The sequence below is a fragment of the Schistocerca cancellata genome, chromosome 5, assembly GCF_023864275.1.
Source record: "Schistocerca cancellata isolate TAMUIC-IGC-003103 chromosome 5, iqSchCanc2.1, whole genome shotgun sequence".
Classification (NCBI taxonomy): domain Eukaryota; kingdom Metazoa; phylum Arthropoda; class Insecta; order Orthoptera; family Acrididae; genus Schistocerca; species Schistocerca cancellata.
This window is the reverse complement of record NC_064630.1, coordinates 361,504,111-361,525,294: the sequence shown is the minus strand read 5'-3', so window position 1 is coordinate 361,525,294 and position 21,184 is coordinate 361,504,111. Positions and strand designations below refer to the sequence as shown.

General features: G+C 38.0%; 1 protein-coding gene across 1 annotated transcript in view; it reads right to left on the bottom strand.

Moving 5' to 3' along the window:
• LOC126188259 (replication factor C subunit 3) overlaps positions 1–21,184 on the bottom strand; it is a 91,348-nt gene that overhangs the window by 40,669 nt on the left and 29,495 nt on the right. The window contains exons 4-5 of the mRNA XM_049929824.1: positions 18,793–18,992; positions 6,938–7,059 (exon numbers count right to left, since the gene is read on the bottom strand). Coding sequence (XP_049785781.1) covers positions 6,938–7,059; positions 18,793–18,992 — 322 coding nt within the window. The remainder of the gene's footprint in view (positions 1–6,937; positions 7,060–18,792; positions 18,993–21,184) is intronic.

Sequence of the window (21,184 nt, the reverse complement as noted above, 5' to 3'; positions counted from 1 at the left end):
GTGACCCAAGTGCAAAGAAACTTTCGTCAAGTTTACAACAAAGCACCCCCGTTGTTCAAGACTATAAAGAGGTAGTGTGATCAGTTTTTGCTACTGGGAGTGTTGCAAAAGGGCATGGTGGTGGTAAGCCTGGGATCAGCGAACATCATGTGGAACAAGTGCAACGGTCACTCAAACAAAGTCCACAGAAGTCAGTGCGACAGGCAGCACGAGAACTTCGTATGAAACATTCAACAGTGCACGAAGTGCTTCATCAGTGATTACGTTTGTACACATACAAAGTGCAGGCTGTGCAAGAAATCAAGCCTGATGATCGACCAAAGCGAGAAGAATTGGCATGTGCCATGTTAGATCGCATTGCCGTGGACGAGACATTTTTATCACTTGTGATGTTTACTAACGAGGCAACCTTTCACGTGTCAGGGGCTGTCAATCGTCACAATGTGCGCATCTGGGGGTCCGAAAATCCACATGCACATAGGGAACACATGTGCGACAGTCCAAAAGTAAATGTGTGGTGCAGTTTGATGATAAATCACATTGTTGAGCCGTTTTTCTTTCAGGAGCCGACTGTGGATAGACCCATCTACCTGGACATTTTGGAACAATTTGCCGTGCCACAGATAACAGACCTGCAGCCAAATGTGATGTTTCAATAGGATGGTGCACCACCACATTGGAGCCTTGATGTTCGAAAATTTTTAAATGACACATTCCCGCAACAATGGATTGGCCATGGAGGTCCAATTCCTTGGCCGCCACGTTCGCACGACATAAACCCCCTCGATTTTTTCTTGTAGGGTTATGTGAAAGACCGGGTATACAATACACCAGCAAAGGACCTGCAAGACTTGAAACAGTGCATAAGAATTGTCATCAACTCTGTCACAGAACAGATGCTCCGCAACACATGGCACGAAGTCGATTATAGACTTGATATTCTTCACGCTACCTGTGTATGAAAACTTGATGAGCTGTTGTATGATTTCCCTGTATTTGTTTGTCAATAAATTGTGTTTCCTCTCAGATTTCATCAGTTCAAATGTTGGAGTCTCATTGTGGACACCCTGTATTATGCCACCACACATCCAAACACCTACAAAAAATGAAGCACTTCCTTGTTGTGCGGTTTAATTACATAAGAAAGAAACTGTTATACAACACCATACTGCAACCCAGTGTCCACCACTGGTGTCTGAAGTTGGGTGTTGCATTGAGGTTCGATGTTGCATTTTTATAAGACACACTTAAAAGGGAGAAGATTCTTTATCTTAGTGCCTAGTTTTGTGACATGCATTATGATGTAAGCTCCCCTAGAGTTCATGGTGTATGTTGTTGTTGTGGTCTTCAGTCCCGAGACTGGTTTGATGCAGCTCTCCATGCTACTCTATCCTGTGCAAGCTTCATCATCTCCCAGTACCTACTGCAACCTACATCCTTCTGAATCTGCTTAGTGTATTCATTTCTTGGTCTCCCCCTACGATTTTTACCCTCCACGCTGCCCTCCAATACTAAATTGGTGATCCCTTGATGCCTCAGAACATGTCCTACCAACTGATCCCTTCTTCTGGTCAAGTTGTGCCACAAACTTCTCTTCTCCCCAATCCTATTCAATACTTCCTCATTAGTTTCTTGTCCAAATTATTTACAGTCCATGTTTCACTTCCATACATGGCTACACTCCATACAAATACTTTCAGAAATGACTTCCTGACACTTAAATCTATACTCGATGTTAACAAATTTCTCTTCTTCAGAAACGCTTTCCTTGCCATTGCCAGTCTACATTTTATATCCTCTCTACTTCGACCATCATCAGTTATTTTGCTCCCCAAATAGCAAAACTCCTTTACTACTTTAAGTGTCTCATTTCTTAATCTAATACCCTCAACATCACCCGACTTAATTCGACTACATTCCATTATCCTCGTTTTGCTTTTGTTGATGTTCATCTTATATCCTCCCTTCAAGACACCATCCATTCCATTCAACTGCTCTTCCAAGTCATTTGCGTATCTGACAGAATTACAATGTCATCGGCAAACCTCAAAGTTTTTATTTCTTCTCCATGGATTTTAATACCTACTCCGAATTTTTCTTTTGTTTCCTTTACTGCTTGCTCAATATACAGATTGAATAACATCAAGGAGAGGCTACAACCCTGTCTTACTCCCTTCCCAACCACTGCTTCCCTTTCATGTCCCTCGACTCTTATAACTGCCATCTGGTTTCTGTACAAATTGAAAATAGCCTTTCGCTCCCTGTATTTTACCCCTGCCACCTTGAGAATTTGAAAGAGAGTATTCCAGTCAACATTGTCAAAAGCTTTCTCTAAGTCTACAAATGCTAGAAACGTAGGTTTGCCTTTCCTTAATCTTTCTTCTAAGATAAGTCGTAAGGTCAGTATTGCCTCACGTGTTCCAGTATTTCTACGGAATCCAAACTGATCTTCCCCGAGGTTGGCTTCTACTAGTTTTTCCATTCGTCTGTAAACAATTCGTATTAGTATTTTGCAGCTGTGGCTTATTAAACTGATTGTTCGATAATTTTCACATCTGTCAACACCTGCTTTCTTTGGGATTGGAATTATTATATTCTTCTTGAAGTCTGAGGGTATTTCGCCTGTTTCATACATCTTGCTCACCAAATGGTAGAGTTTTGTCAGGACTGGCTCTCCCAAGGCCATCAGTAGTTCCAATGGCATGTTGTCTACTCCGGGGGCCTTGTTTCGACTCAGGTCTTTCAGTGCTCTGTCAAACTTTTCACGCAGTATCGTATATCCCATTTCATCTTCATCTACATCCTCTTCCATTTCCATAATATTGTCTTCAAGTACATCGCCCTTGTATAGACCCTCTATATCTCTATATACTCCTTCCACCTTCCTGCTTTCCCTTCTTTGCTTACAACTGGGTTTCCATCTGAGCTCTTGATGTTCATACAAGTGTTTCTCTTTTCTCCAAAGGTCTCTCTAATTTTCCTGTAGGCAGTATCTATCTTACCCCTAGTGAGATAAGCCTCTACATCCTTACATTTGTCCTCTAGCCATCCCTGCTTATCCATTTTGCACTTCCTGTCGATCTCATTTTTGAGACGTTTGTATTCCTTTTTGCCTGCTTCATTTACTGCATTTTTATATTTTCTCCTTTCATCAATTAAATTCAATATTTCTTCTGTTACCCAAGGATTTCTACTAGCCCTCGTCTTTTTACCTACTTGATCCTCTGCTGCCTTCACTACTTCATCCCTCAAAGCTACCCATTCTTCTTCTAATGCATTTCTTTCCCCCATTCCTGTCAATTGTTCTCTTTTGCTCTCTGTACAACTCTGTACAACCTCTGGTTCTTTCAGTTTATCCAGGTCCCATCTCCTTAAATTCCCACCTTTTTGCAGTTTCCTAAGTTTTAATCTACAGGTCATAACCAATAGATTGTGGTCAGAGTCCACATCTGCCCCTGGAAATGTCTTACAATTTAAAACCTGGTTCCTAAATCTCTGTCTTACCATTATATAATCTATCTGATGGTGTATGAAGGTCACAAAATTCACTTTTTTAAACCCATTTAAGATCTTGCAAAAAGTTAGATTAAGGGTGTACATAATAAAAGTTCCAGTTTCAAAATGCTATATAAAGGGAACCACTGTTCAGAATGACGTCACACTTGAACAGCATATTATTGGGGCAAGGGCAAATGTCGTGGGAGAAAAGCAAGTGAAATCCGATCAATAGATAGTGCTGTAAGCATCAGAATATGCACACCAACAAACATGGGACATGGCTGTTCCTCAGTTTCCACCTGAGACATGCAGGATACATCTCTTCCTCAGTTTATGTCAAAGACACGGAATATGAATCTCTTCATGAAGGATCATGTGCTGATGATAGTAAAGCTCTGTTACAAGAACTGTGAATGTATGCCAGTAGCCCTGCAAGGGTATGAAAAATGGCATTGGTCATATGTCTGCTATGGGTCTGGAGAAAAGATTACAAAGTTAAAAAGACAAGTTCCTTTGAAATGCAATGTGGTGTAGCGACGAAAGCAGTTGATCCAACATCTGTTGAAGATGTGGCCACAGCACTGCAGGAGGGGTCAAGAGGCGGTGTGCAAACATGCAGTGCATGGAGAATTGCCTGTATGTTGGACATGCCTACGAGCAGAGCATAAAATTCTATGAAACATCCTGCATTGGTATCCATACAAAATCACCTATGTTCAGAAGTTGCTTTCTACTGTCCTTCATCAAGACAAATGTTCTCTCTGGAATTTGTTGTTTGCATGTAAGTGGACAGTGAATGGCAGGGAACTTTCTGTTGACTGATGAAGCCCATTTCCATCTCCAAGGACATACCAATGTGCAGAATTGCAGAATATGGGCAATGGAAAATGTGCACACACGTCAACTGGTACCACTTCATTCTGCAAAGGTGACTGTGTGGTGCTGGTTGGCGGCACCATTTACCGCCACTGGCAAACGCTCTGAAAGCCTTTTATGCACCAATCATTTCAACCCTTCAACAGAGTGGATGTGTGGGTAGGATCATTTTTATGCAAGATGGTGTTCCTCTGCAGACTGCACAGCCAGAGAAGCGGCTCCTGCAGAAGCATTTAGCAAATTCTAGAATTAACAGCTGTCATTCCCCAACAGCCTGGCTGTCCAAATCATCTGGTGGGGCTATGAACTGAAACCACACAGCGCACAACGGATTCTGAATGTGACCGCCGACAAACTCTGATCAGCTGTGGAACATGCCGTTACTCGATTTCAAATTGTGGTACAAAACGGTGTCATTTTGCTTATATGCAGGTTTTTGGGCCCAGGACAAGTAAAAATCAATGCATTTTGCTTTTTATGCAGTTTTTTGTCTCAGGACATTTAAAATCTGATTTTTCTCATCCAATGAGCTATGACCTTGCTGTAGATGATGGTTTAACTAACTGACAGTGCCACAACTGTTGACTGCCAACTCGTGCTGTCATGCATATTGAAGAGTATGGATAATGTAATGTGCAACTCAAACCACAGCTGTCCTTTGGCGATTCATATGTTAAGACACTTGCAGCACCATCTATTGGTCAAATTTTTATTTCTTTTTTTTGTGATGTTTCTCCCTGCATCAATAATATGCTATTCAAATTTGATGTCATTCTGAGCAGTGGTTGTCTTTCTATAGTGCTTTGAAACTGGAACTTTAATTATGACACCCCCTATACCTATGACAGAAAAATGTCTGTGCCAAAGAGCATGCTACAATTTATCAATTAATTAGGAAAACAATTATTGTTATGTAATGACCAACATACTTAACACGAATGAAATATATTCATCATTTAAAAGACTGGACCTAAGAGAGAAATTATACATTATAAATACACTTATTCTTATCTCACTTGTACTGAAAATTTGCCCTCCAATTTTTTTATTGGTGCAAACTTGTTAGTCATCCACTGATCGGGTTTTATGATCTCCATCATGAGATCTCTTTTAATGGAAAGCATCACCAAAGCCAGAATGAGTTTATTCTTTTCAAAACTGAAAAGCACCTTTTGTGCTTTGACCGACATTATGGGAATGCCCCTGTCTATTACAGTATTATTTTGCACAATATTTAAAACTCATAACAGTCACCCTAGTCTCTTTACAGCAAGCAGCTCTGCATCAAAAATGGGGAAAAGTATGTACTTTGTAGATTATTTTCAATCACACTTCACAACCTACTAACTATGCGATGAGCTAGTTCTCACTGTCCAGAACTTACCAGATACAGCGATGCATAGAAAATGGTGGTATCAAGTACCATGATACTCAATCACTTAGAAACACCACAACACCTTTACAAAAGACTCCTGTTTGGTTGCTTCATTTGGGAGAATGGACCAAACAGCAGGCCAAACAGCAAGATCATCGGTCCATCAGAATAGGGAAGGAACCATCCTGGCACTTGCCTGGAGCGATTTTGGGAAGTCACAGAAAACCTATATCAGGAGGGCCGCACGCAGGTTTGGACTGTTGTCCTGCTGAATGCAAGTCCAGTGTGCTAGCCATTGTGCCACTTTGCACAGTCGAAATGCTCTTAGAAATAATATTCATATATATGATAAACATAAACATTACGGCTGCAATAACACCAACAATCACAATATTCTAGCCACAAAATGTCACAAAGTTAGCATTAAATTTAAGCTCTACTTACAATTGAGAAAAATATAAAATGCAGTTATGAAAAACCATCTCCTCCAAATCTCTACCCTCAGGACCAATTTTTAAATAACCAAAATTACTATAATTTCTGCTGAAATATCAATACTGCCAATATTGTGCATGGCGGAATGGCTTATCCTAGCAGTTTGGATAACAAATTAATGTTCTGGACACAGAGAAAGCTGGGAGAAAAGTCCTCCGTACAAAGGTGCTACCTAATGGGACATTTGGAACAGTTTCTAGTCAGGGAGTTGGATGCTGACTGCAACACCCTGCAACGTCACTGGCGAGCATGTTACCTGGTGCTACAGACAGACCTCGACTCATCCCTGCTCGAAAAACAAGGGGCCGTGCTATCTGTCATGGAGTTGCTGTAGGAGTACAACCCTCCCTCCCTTCCTCCCCACCGCAAGTTTGCTTCAAGCCTGGCAGCATTTCTGGATCAGTTATGAGGTAATAGTCTGTTGTATGACCACAGATGGTTCATTGCAACATGAAAATGGGACATACAAAGTCTAAAATTATTGGGAGTTGTGCAACACTGTGACAATACCATGCACTGCTACTGCTGCAACCACTAAATTTCATTCTGTTTGTTTACATAGCACAATTATACACTTAGTTAAGTTTGGTCTTACAAATAAATTGATTTAGGCTGTGTACATATTTTGTATAACTTAAGCAACAATTGCCAGGAAGGTAAACATGAGTAATTAATGCCTGAGGTATTACTTACGTTCGATCAATGAAAAAGGTCTGTGTCATAAGAAGTGCTCTACGCATGTTTCTGTCTGACTTCTCAGCAATACGGTCTATGAGTTCTGCTGGTAACTCAAACTTCTCCCTTTCACAAACACTCTGCAAAATAAGGCAATGATTTAGCGAAGTTACATTAAACAGTTGCAGAATAACAGACAGGCAAATCAGATAATATAGAAGCTAATGAATAACTAATATGATAATTGAACTATGGAAACTACTGGTACAAATATCAACAATGTAGGAAAACACAGATTGCTACTTACCGTAATTGTGTGTATGAACTGTGTGTGTCTCTGTTTTGCTGTTTTGCTGTTTTGAAGGCTGTGGCCAAAAGCTTTATGAAGTGTCTTTTAATTGTGCATGTCTGCAACTTAACATGTCTTCTTTATACAGTAAGTATCAATCTGCCTTTTCCTACATTGTTAATATGATAATTGTTACCCTACTGACATTATCCTGTACGTGCCTTTCAATTTATTTTGTTCAGAAAACACTTGCAGAAAAGACACAAGAAGTTTCTTCTTCATTAGCAGAGTGGTTGCCAGGAATGTGAAAATATCTGACAGCAAAGAACACTGCAAAATCAAATTTTAAAACAGCTCTGTAGGGAAGGCCAGGTGTAAAAACAAGTACTAAAAGTACACTGAAAGCAATGCCAAGTCAAAGACTGTGTTTACTGTTTGAGAGTACAAACAGAATAAGGGTTTAATATCCTGCTGACAATGAGGTCATTAGAATCATCAGAACTGGAGCACAAGCCTGGGTTGCATTGGAAATCAGCTTCACCCTCTTCGAAGAAACTACCGTGGTTTTTGGCTTCATTAATTTAAGGAAACCATGGCAAATTTAAATTACGATGGGTGAATGATTATTTTAACATTATTTCTTCCAATCATGAATCCATCGACTGAACCACTGTATCAGTTTACAGTATCTCCAAGTAAATAAGTTTCTTTAGGCTTGTCCAAACATCCATTATGGCCAAGAGCTTCTGTTACTCCACCCATTTTTATCATGGCTATTGCTCAATTATAAAGAAATGTTTCAATGGATGAAGGAGGACTGCTAAGCAGTTGCACAGTCCAGTTTTTCTAAAGCACCAAGTCCAACAGAGCTTCGAGCAAATGTCTCAGTTGTTTGAAGTAAGTGTCCTCAAAACACTGTCATATTCAGGTTATTCTGAGACATCCTGAGGGGTACCTTGGATCTCGAGAATGCTATCCTCTCAGGTTAGTCTTCTCTGGACTCAGAGAAAAATGTAGTGCAGTACTGAAACTGAATAAAATAAATGAAATCTTGCAGATTACAGCCTCAATTTAATGTTGCTTTGGCAGCTTTCATCTCTCATATTACTTGATATTAATTCAAGCAAATTATTCTTTAACACATGCAAACTAATTAAACATATGTGGTGTACATCATATCACCTGACAATCCTTGGGCCTGTCAGCCTGCAGGACACACTGTTTACAAGGCCAGATTTAAAGGAGAAAGCTTTATTCCAAATAAATGCTACACTATTTGATAGAGAAGCTAATGACATATTGTATCTGATGGTGTGAACAAATGTTCAAAATGCTTTCAAAATAATTAGCCACCCTTTGTAACTATTTGTTTTTAGCCGCACCAATATGCTCTGCGTGGAATCTTTAAATGATTTTCTACAGCTGCCATTAACAAACATTCTAATTACGAGCAAATATTTACAGTATTATGAAACATTCCTGGGCAAAAAGCCTTTTTAATTATAGAGCGATGCAAAGACATGAGTGGAGCAGCCTTCAGCTGTTATACTAACAGTTTTCACCAATGTTTAAGAATTTCTCACTTGTCTCTTTTTTCCCCTTGTTGCTTTCCAAATGAAGATTCTTACACACTAATGTATCACTATTTGGAATTCTGGTTGTTGTAATACGACGCACCTGTGTATTTTAGCACTAGGCGATAAGAAACTTTCAACAACATTAAAAAAAAGCAGGATGATATCATAAAAACTGTCTCTTATGACCTTGTTGTTGATGGGACATTAAAAGCTAATCTCCTCCTCCTCCTCCTCCTTCTTCTTCTTCTTCTTCTTCTTCTTCTTCTTCTTCTTCAGAAAAAATGTATTTATTAATTACAAGAATGAGGAATCATGTCTTATATGAAACTCTGTAGCCCTAATGTTTTAGCAGCAGCAAAGAGATGAGTTTGACTGGATGTTTCCTGCTAAGAACAACATGACTACAATTAGGCAAGAGATAAATCTTCAAGCAATTTCCATCGATGTTTGATTTGATTGCCTTTGTTCAGAGAGGAATCCAGAGTTTCCAACAACAAGGAACACAAGAACTACATTATTGTAACAGCAACAGGAAACAAGATAGGTGCAATAACTAGACTTCAAAGTTGTGTAGTTTGCACTGTGTCTATTACCATTATTAATTATTGTTATTATTATTATTATCTTCTTTCCTTTCTCAGACCTTAGGTCTGGTTAAAAATGGAAAGTGACGCAGACCTTGATCAAGCGTCACTTCCTTTTAACTGTACGGTATATGTTATATTGCATTTAGGAACTTTCGGGTGATTGAACATGTATCAATAATTACGGATTTCTGTTGTATATATAAGTTTGGATGTAGCTGTATTGCATTGATGTACTGGTGGATATTGTGTGGTATGACTCCTGTTGTTGATAGTGTAATTGGTATAATGGCAACTTTATCCTGATGCCACATGTCCTTGACTTCCTCAGCCAGTTGGATGTATTTTTCAATTTTTTCTCCTGTTTTCTTTTGTATATTTGTTGTATTGGGTATGGATATTTCGATTAGTTGTGTTAATTTCTTCTTTTTATTGGTGAGTATGATGTCAGGTTTGTTATGTGGTGTTGTTTTATCTGTTATAATGGTTCTGTTCCAGTATAATTTGTATTCATCATTCTCCAGTACATTTTGTGGTGCATACTTGTATGTGGGAACGTGTTGTTTTATAAGTTTATGTTGTAAGGCAAGCTGTTGATGTATTATTTTTGCTACATTGTCATGTCTTCTGGGGTATTCTGTATTTGCTAGTATTGTACATCCGCTTGTGATGTGATCTACTGTTTCTATTTTTTGTTTGCAAAGTCTGCATTTATCTGTTGTGGTATTGGGATCTTTAATAATATGCTTGCTCTAATATCTGGTATTTATTGTTTGATCCTGTATTGCAATCATGAATCCTTCCGTCTCACTGTATATATTGCCTTTTATTAGCCATGTGTTGGATGCGTCTTGATCGATGTGTGGCTGTGTTAGATGATACGGGTGCTTGCCATGTAGTGTTTTCTTTTTCCAATTTACTTTCTTCGTATCTGATGATGTTATGTGATCTAAAGGGTTCTAGAAGTGGTTATAAAATTGCAGCGGTGTAGCCGATGTATTTATATGAGTGATTGCTTTGTGTATTTTGCTAGTTTCTGCTCGTTCTAGAAAGAATTTTCTTAAATTGTCTACCTGTCCATAATGTAGGTTTTTTTATGTCGATAAATCCCCTTCCTCCTTCCTTTCTGCTTAATGTGAATCTTTCTGTTGCTGAATGTATGTGATGTATTCTATATTTGTGGCATTGTGATCGTGTAAGTGTATTGAGTGCTTCTCGGTCTGTGTTACTCCATTTCACTACTCCAAATGAGTAGGTCAATATTGGTATAGCATAAGTATTTATAGCTTTTGTCTTGTTTCTTGCTGTCAATTCTGTTTTCAGTATTTTTGTTAGTCTTTGTCTATATTTTTCTTTTAGTTCTTCTTTAATATTTGTATTATCTATTCCTATTTTTTGTCTGTATCCTAGATATTTATAGGCATCTGTTTTTTCCATCGCTTCTATGCAGTCGCTGTGGTTATCCAATATGTAATCTTCTTGTTTAGTGCGTTTTCCCTTGACTATGCTATTTTTCTTACATTTGTCTGTTCCAAAAGCCATATTTATATCATTGCTGAATACTTCTGTTATCTTTAGTAATTGGTTGAGTTGTTGATTTGTTGCTGCCAGTAGTTTTAGATCATCCATGTATAGCAAATGTGTGATTTTGTGTGGGTATGTTCCAGTAATATTGTATCCATAATTTGTATTATTTAGCATGTTGGATAGTGGGTTCAGAGCAAGGCAGAACCAGAAAGGTTTATTATTATTATTATTATTATTATTATTATTATTATTCAACTATCCATACAGGCTTATGGGAACACAGTGGCTGCCTCCAAATGAAATTCATTTATTGTATTTTTCAGGCTGGGGTACACAAATGACATCTGCACATTGTTTAAATTAATTTTTGAGAAGTAATTTCCAAATTTATACATTTCTACTGCAGCAGCTAAGGAAACAGACATATAACCGCAGGCACTACATTAATCCACAGGTCTTAGAGTACTCTCACAGGTAAAAAAAAAAAATACAAGAGGGAACCGCAGGCTGAAAAAAAATTAATGATAAAATTATATATAGTGCAGAAAATAAAAGCAAAGTGGTGTTGGATGTTATAAAACAAGAAACTAAAAAGGCATACACAAGTATAACAATATACTAGTCAAAGATGGGGACAGAATAATAGAAAGTGCTCAGGAATTAGCAAATTTTGTAAATGATTATTTCTCTGGTATAGCGGAAAAGTTGCAGCAAAATTTTCCTAAAAGACATATGGCAACGCCCCATGTCTTACACAGCAAACACAACAATGATGTTTCCCACAACAGCGTTTAAACTTAGGAAGACAAACACCAATTAAAACATAAGAAGTCAGTAGGCATAATTAAGTTCCTGCCTCTGTACAGAAGATGTGGATAGACAGCATAAAGCCCCATTAACAAATGTAATACATGAGTCCTTTAGTGCAGGTATTTCCCCCACACGTGTGGTGCCCTTACTAAAGAAAAAATGTGGAAAGTAAAGAAAACAGCAGCCCTGTTTCACTACTGTCTCCATTCTCAAAAATAAATGAATCAATAATGAAAGTGACTAATGAATTACATGTGTGAATGGAACATTTTTGCTGAATTAGTTTGGTTTCCAAAGTGGAAAAGTACAAATTGGTCATTACAGAGTTCACAAAAATGGTACTTGAAGCTCCTGATAAGAAGCAGGTATTTTCCTAAACTTCTCCACAGCTTTTGACACTGCTGACCGTAAAATATTACTAAGCAAGCAAGAAGCAATAGATATAATAGAAACAGTGAATGAGTGGCAATAGATATAATAGAAACAGTGAATGAGTGGCAATAGATATAATAGTAACAGTGAATGAGTGGTTCCAGTCTTACTTGGAAAACAGGATGTAAAACATGAAAATAGTTCACACATTTGTTGTTGAAAATTTTTTAGTAAAACAATTGTCAACAATTGGCAGATGACATCGAAACAGCAAAGATTCAGATAGAAATGCTGCATGAGATCGCTGAGAAGACAGGTCTACAAATATCGTATGAAAAGACAGAACTGATGATACAGGACAAAACAGACCCAAAACAGACATTGCAAACTAAATATGGAATAATTAAGAGAGTTCATAAATTTAAGTATCTAGGGGAATGGATTACACCGACAGGGTTACCAAATGTTTCACTACAGGAAAGAGCAATAAAGATGGAAACGGCATACCAGCTATGCCGAAATGTATACAATAAAAAGTCGATCTCCATCAATGCCAAGCTCAGGCACTACAATGCGGTAATAAAACCAGAAAGTTTGTATGCGATTGAATGCATCCCACTGAACAGAAAACGTCTGTTGGAGAAATTGGAAATAAAAGAGAGAAAAATACTGAGAAAGATCTTAGGACCTAAAAAGGATGGACAAGAATATAAATTGCGATCCAATAAAGAGTTATACGAGAAAATTGAAAAACTGACAACATCCTTTAAAAAGAGAAGACTGAGTTTCTATGGGCATGTCAAAAGAATGGCACCAGAAAGAACGGCAAAGAAAATCCTGGAATACATGGAAAGCAGAAAGACACAAATTAACTGGCTGAAAGAAGTAAAAGAAGACATTGCAGAAATGAACATTATACCAGAGACAGTTTACAACAGAATGGAATATAGGAATGCCATCAACAAAATACAGGGATTCAAAGACCGAACGCAATCAAAGAAGACGGGAACAACCTGGTCGCAAGAACGTAAAGAAGCCCACTCAGAAAAAATGAAGAAGTACTGGGAAGAACGCAAGAAAAAGCACAAGAAATGACTGATGCTTAGCGTAGTCCAAAGTTGACTGTAACGAATAATAATAATAATAATTGTCAGATATGAAACACACAAACACAGGTTTCCCTCAGGGTAGTGCATCACGTCCAATTATGTTCATAGTATATCAGTGACTGTCTAGAGAGTGTAAGAAATGGAGAAAAAATTCTCTTTGCTGATGAGAGCAACATCATAGTCACTGATGAAACACCAGAGCTCCTTTAAGAGAAAACAGATGAAACCCTAATGGATGTTTATTACTGGGCAGCATATGACAAATTAATGGTGAATGTAAAGAAAACAAATGGTGTACACTTCAGCATAAAGAGGGGAAAACTGTCACATTAAAACCATAGATGGTGTAACAAACACAAAGTTTTTAGTGATGAACACAGTCAGCTGTTACGAAATGAACACACAAAGATACTGCTAAACAGAATGTCATCAGAATGTTATCCTCTTAGAGAGTTAGCATCAGTCTGTTACAGTCAATGTCTTGTGGGGACTATTTGGCATTTGTACACTCAGTTCTTAGCTATGGGAGCCTTTTCTGGGGATTAAAGGCACAAGACATAGACACAGTCTTTAAACTGCAGAAACGGGCCATAAGAATAATAACTGGATGCAGTAGTCAAGCTCACTGTAAAGAGCTCTTTCAAAAATAGGGCAACCTTACTGCAACAGGTGAGTACATCTACCAATTTGTGGTGTGCATAAGGAGAAACATTACAAAATATTTCACCAATACACTGTCAGAAAAAAGAATTACTATACCTGGAAAGACAGCACTGATTTTGATCTGACGATGGCATATGTCATCTGGGGATAGTAGCTGTACTGATAATGGTTTTAACATCGTCCACCAACCGATAGGATAGTGGCATAGCTGCTAGAGTGCCATCTGTGTCTATCCTTTAACAGGGAATGCTCACAGCCAGAAAGCTCAGTAAAGTGCAACAAACACATGAAGCAAGCAGGCAACCATGCCACAGAGATACACTCGTGCTTCCTACAGCGAACTGAGCGAGTTTGAAAGGGGTCGAATTATGGCCTTCTGAGTGGTGAGATGGTCCTTTTGGAGAATTGCTGCACAAGCTGGACATATTGCATCAGTTGTTCAACTTTGCTAGTATCAAATGGTCACATGAGCATTCTCACACTTGTAGATGAGGTTCTGGAAATCAACGGCACATACACGCCAGCCAGGATTGTCCGAGGACTTATGATCCCGGTCATGTCAACACAAACTGTTACAAACCAGTTATTAGCAGCAGGGCAATGGGCATGTAGCCCACCTCCCACTCACGCCACAGCATCGAGGTGCACAGCTCGACTGGTGCTGCCAGAGGATCACTTAGAAGATGGAATGGCTCACCATGGTTTTCAGCAATGAAAGCAGATTCTGCCTGCATGCAAGTGGTGGTCATTTGTGTCTCACAGAGTGCATTCACTCAACACGCAATGGCCCAACCCAAGGACTTATGGTCTGGGGTGCAACAAACTACAACTCTTGCTCAGCTTTGGTGCTTCTGGAGGGGATGCTAACCAGTGCTTGATACATGCAGAATGTTGTTAGACCTGCTCTTTTGCTCATCTTGCAACAGGAAGGTGATGCGTTGTTCCACCAGGATAAGGTGTGCCCACACACTGCCCATAAAACTCAACGTGCTCTGCATGTTGTGCAGCAACCCTGGCCAACACGATCTCTGGACTTGTTTCCAGTTGAGCACTTGTGGTATGTGATGGGACAAGAAGTGGCTCCTGCGACTAGTCAACCAACATCTCTTACAGAATTATATGAACAGATCAATCAGGTATGGAGTAACATATCCGAGAGCAGCATTCGTCCTCTGTACGACTGACTGGATGTCAGAGTCAGCACCTGCATTGCCGTCCATGGAGGCTACACCATGTACTAATATGGGTGTTTCAGCATAGGTTGATACCTGGTATCTTAGAACTGCCTATGCTATTGATTAGTAAATGTAATCATTTCATTTCCTCCATAGGCAACATTGCAACAATAAACAGGGTGCGCGCGCACACACACACACACACACACACACACACACACACACACACACACACGAAAAAAAAAAAAACCTGGACTTTTCCCAGATTTTCTGGTTAATAATATTTTTTTCTTGGGTAAAAATATACTTTCCCATGGAGCTGTAAAACATGTTAATCTTTTGAATAGCGAAGGTTTTATAGACTGATAAAGAACTTCCGGTACTTTAGTAAACAAACACCAGCAAAAATAAGAAAGCATTCTGGAGAGATCTTTGATGCATGGCAATATTTACACTAAATATTTTTGTATTATGCAATTATAAACACAAATTCCACCAAATACAGAACGGTATGCCATGCAGTTCATGGTGGTTTGCAGAGTGTAGATGTAGATTTAGATGTAGCTTCTAAAGCACTGAAATCACGACTGCGAAGCGCTTTTCTCAGGCAATCACAGTTCCTGTCGTGTAATATTGCCAGCCACTGACAGCAGATATTCAGAACCCAGGAAATGTGATGTAGTCAACCAATAGCACCATCATTGTTAAGGAACATGAACACACAAATACAAAAAGTTAATGGTTTAAATTAATATACAAACAGCATAGCTACAAGAAAAGCTAAGCTTTCACATTTAATATCAGTTATCAAAAATTTTTTGCTGTTTTTTTTTTTTTCCTGAAGTGTGGTTCACCAGGATCCTAAGAGCACAAACTTAAATTTAAACAGCGGAATATTACTGACAAGCACTGTTATAACTTTCACTGCTATGCAATGAACATTTTGTGGGTTACCTGGCTGCATACATGTCCCATCAAGCACTTCAACTTTTCCATAGAAAAACCAACTACCTGTGAAATTGCTCAAGAATTCACCCTGCACCTTTCTTAAGGAAAATTGTACTTCTTGCCATCGTTATAGCATAATTTGTAATCTACGAAAGAATTAAAATAAATATGAAAAATAAACATAAAAACTTGGTATTTTTTAGCGTTTGTTGCCCATTAAAATATATCAAACACAAATGTAAACTTATAAATAATGGCATAAATGGCTGGTCTTCTGGGCCTGAAACTTTCTTAAGTGGCTAGTTCTCAATTTTGTATGAGAGTCTAATGCTCCATGATTTAAGAAATTTGTCACACACTGTCACATGTAATGTAAGTCATCTAGAGTAAGAGGAAATTTACTTGTAATGCTTTTCACACCACCATTCCATATTTTCCCACAACCTGTTAAGAAACATAAATAACTGTGGTGCCTCCCATATCAAAACGAGGCCCACAATAAAGACATGACAAAAACATTTCGTTGTTACTAAGTATTGCATAGCTGTTGATACGTTGATACCTAAGACGAAACAAGACCCCAGGAGTAGACGATACTCTGTAAGAAATACAGACAGCCTTGGGAGAGCCAGCCATGACAAAACTCTTCCATCTGGTGTGCAAGACGTATGAGACAGACGACATACCCTCAGACTTTAAGAAGAAAGTAATAATTCCAATTCCAAAGAAAGCAGTTGCTGACAAGAGTGAAAATTATTGAACTATCAGTTTAATAAGCCATGGTTGAAAAATACTAACAAGAGTTCTTTACAGAAGAATGGAAAAGCTGACAGAAGCTGACCTCGGAGACAATCAGTTTGGGTACCGGAGAAATATAGGAATAAGCGAATCAATACTGACCCCACAATTTATCTCGGGAGATAGGTTAAGGAAAGGCAAACCTGCATTTATAGCATTTGCATACTTAGAAAAAGCTTTTGAGAATTTTGACTGGAATACTCTTCTCAAAATTCTGAAGGTAGCAGGGGTCAAACACGGGGAGCAAAAGGCTATATACAACTTGTGCAGAATCCAGACGGCAGTTGTAAGAGTCAAGGGGGATGAAACGGAAGCAGTGGTTGAGAAGATAGTGAAACAAGTTGTAGCCTATCCCCGATGTTATTCAATCTGTACAGTGAACAAACAGTAAAGCAAACAAAAGAAAAATTTGGAGTGAAAATTAAGGTTCAGGAAAAAGAAATAAAAACCATGTGTTTTGCTAATAATATCGTAATTCTGTCAGAGACAGCAAAGGGCTTGGAAGAGCAGTTGAGCAGAATGACACTGTCTTGAGAGGGGGATATAAGATGAACATCAACAACAGCAAAACATGGATAATGTTTGGACTGCAGTCGAATCAAATCAGGTGATGCTAAGGAAATTAGATTAAGAAACAAGACACTTAAAGTAGTAGGTGAGTTTTGTTATTTGGGCACCAAAGTAACTGATGATGGCTGAAGTAGAGAGGATATAAAATGAAGACTGGCAATAGCAAAAAAAAAAAAAAAAAAAAAAAAAAAAAAAACATTTCTGAAGAAGAGAAATATGTTAACATCAAATATGGATTTAAGTGCTAGGAAGTCTTCTCTGAAAGTAACTGTATGTACTGTAAGCATGTATGGAAGTGAAATATGGACAATAAATAGTCTAGACAAAAAGAAAATGGAAAATAGAAGCTTTTGAAACGTGGTGCAACAGAAGAATGCTGAAGATCAGATGGGTAGATCACAGAACTAATGAGGAGTTACTGAATACAACTGGGGAGACGAGAAATGTGTGGGGCAACTTGACCAAGAGAAGAGATCAGTTGATAGGACACATTCTAAGACATCAAGGGATCACCAATTTAGTTCTGGAGGGAAGTGTGGGGGGTGAAAATCGTAGAGGGAGACCAAGAGATGAATACATTAAGCAGATTCAGAAGGATCAGGTTGCAGTAGTTATTTGGAAATGAAGAGGCTTCCAAAGGATAGAATATCACGGAGAGTTGGATCGGACCAGTCTTAGAACTGAAGACTACAACAACCGATATGCCAGATGTTCTCAATTTGAATTGTTTTTCTTCATACTTCCACAGTTTCTGTTTTCTTTATATTGTGTTACCGATGAGCTGCAGTATTAATAATTTTGTAAGTCTTACCAATTTGGTTGTTGATAATCAAATATTGTCTGCAGTGCAACAGTAAAGGTCTTATGCATCAACACTGGTTTATTACAATGCAAGAAATGAAGCTTTAATTCCATAACAGGAGCAGGAGTACCCTTAAATATGGTGGCATATCTTTCTTCCAACAATTGGTATGTAACACTCACTCAGTAACTGCAGTATTAATTTTGTTAACTATTTATGTCATACCGGATACACAGTTTCTGAAAGAGATATTATATGTTCAATTGATGCACCTGCTGGCACATTCCTTGCATCTGTTATTATTAATATTACTGATGTGCATTTGCTGTAATTAACCTTCAACATCATTCATCTTTATGTATTTCTGTGGGAGAAGCCAACTTCATTCTGTTTCCCATACACCATTAATTTGTGGCAGATTATCCATGTTGATATTTGTAGTAATGTTGCCGTGGGCCCAGTAATGCCTTAGTTGCTTTTAACAGTCAAGTGTGGATGGGGAGAATGAGTAAACTAGTTTGTAAACTTTTGTAGTGGAGCAGCCAAGTATACACAAAAAAAGACAGTTACATGCATGACAGAACATACAGCTACAAAGCAATTATATTACGAAGTAAAATGAAGCACTACAGTAAAGAACCATTCTCACCTTGATAACAGAAATAATTGTTTCTTTTGAAGGAGCAGGCACACGCACTGCCAGGCAACGACTAAGAATAGCAGGAATAACACGGGACATGGATGAAGCGCACAGAATGATACGGCATGTGGCAATATATTTTTCCATTGTCCTACGAAGGGCATGTTGTGCATCCTTCGTTAACCTATCTGCATCCATAACAACAATCACTGGAACACACAAACATTACACATTTTCTTCCAACTGCTGCAAAATTTTAAAGCATTAATAACAAAAATAATTGTTGACACTCGCCACTGTGTGTGTATGAGAGAGAGGGGGGGGGGGGGGGGGATGAGGGAGAGATGATTCAAACAAGTGCCTGTATCGTAAACAAACTTCGGACCTATGTGTACACCTATTGAATTTCAATCATTTTATCTGTAGGAACAATTAAATGTTTATAGCAAAAAAAAGGAAAGAAGCAGCCAGTTTCCACGTGAAATAAATAATGTTCTATCTGAAAGACTGCTTGGATCCAATGACAGTCCAAAAATATGCCTTTACCATACTCTGTGAGCTTTTTATTTCCTACAATATGAGCCGATAAATGTGTAACACATACATGGTTAATCACACTCCTATGGTCATTAAACTTGGTTGTAATGTCTGCTACATTCTGCTTCTACATGCTACTTTATAATGTTCTTATAACATCATCCATTAAAGGCAATGCCTTGCTGATGCAGCTATTTGTATTAGTTTCTTGCCAGCAGTATTATGTCATTCTAGTTTTCGCATTTTATTCTTCATAATTAGTTTCAAAGCTCTTGCAGTAGCTGTGTTTGCAGACAAAAATCACTAGATTTCAAGTCCACATATTATCCAAACAACTGTTTTTTTACATAAACCCATACATGTTATAGCATCTTTGTGCATCGTCAGAGAGTACTTTTATTCAGTTCTTTAAAATGTAAAGACATTTTAAGTAATAATTATTCTAACAAAATCAGTACTAAAAACAGTTTTTGTCTGTTGTTGCTGTTATCATATTTATTCCCAACATTGCTGTGTTATGTAGGCCCTCTGTCCCTACTGTGTAGCTTATCATCTGCAATTAAATGATTTTATGTGAGTCTTGTTAGCAAGTTAACAAGCCACTTTGTCTGTAACCATAATTTTGCTGTGTGAAAATATTTTGCAACTATATTTAGCGATTACTTACAGTTAAGTTCGAAACATCCATCCTCAAATGCTGTTAAAATCTACACACAAACACAATGCATGTTTTTTTTTCAGAGCTTCACTCACATGTTACACTTTTTCATTTTACAGAACACACTGCTAGGTGTGCACATTCAGTTTTTCATAGCAGTTTGGTGCTACTTGTCTATAATTTGATTTCCTTGTGCTAATATCTTTTGTATGTGAAAGTTTTCTTCTATTGCAAATTACAGTATAGGTTGTGGCTGGATTTTCGTATTTTTAAATCTGTTTCTAGTTAAATTAAGTGACGGTCATGGGCTACTAAGTACTTACCAAATGTACCATGGTAGCTGTTACTTTTTAGAGCTCTGAAGGGTTCTGATCATCTTGTTTTGAAGTTCCTGCAAGTCCGCCCTATATATACTGACAGACAAGAGTTCCATGTAAGTTTGCATCCGTGTGATTTGTTGAATTTATCTGTGGGAGGATACCATGTCCTGAGTTCCTTCTGTGTTATGTTGTATTGTTTTTGAAGTCCATGTTTCTTAAAAATATTAGTTATTCTGAGAACTATTTTATTGCTGTGGGTGATACACTTTTGCGTGTGTGTTCTTTCTTTGTTGTGTCTTGTATGTGGCCTTTGTCTGTTTGTCTGTGTGTTGAGTTCTTGGCGTTGTTGACAAAGATCTTGTTTGCATGTAGCATGTTCATTCTCTGCCTGTTTACATAAAAAAGATAATCCAAGAAAAACAATAGACACAAAGCAAAAAACTCAACAGGATAAACAGCACAAGAATATCAACTACAATCAATCATTAGAATCAAACATATTTTCCATGACAGAATCATCACAGTAACAGACATAAATCTTAAGAAACAAGAGAAATATTTACTTGATAAATGACCAAAACACAACTTTAAGATTCACACACACATTGTACAAAATAACAAAAGACCTTATAACAGACTCTGAACACATTATAAAGGAATGAGAGAGACTCAACACACCAAATTTTAATGTACACTTGAGAATTTGTACCTGTGCAAATAATCAAAAAACACAAATCCATCATAACCTCCAATTGCAAAACACCTAAAGTAATCACATCCAGTAGTCTACAATAAAAACTAAAACAACATAATACCATACTAACAATATCAGACAAAGGCGACGTAAGAGTAAGGCACATACACAAAATATGAGTTTCTCTGAAGG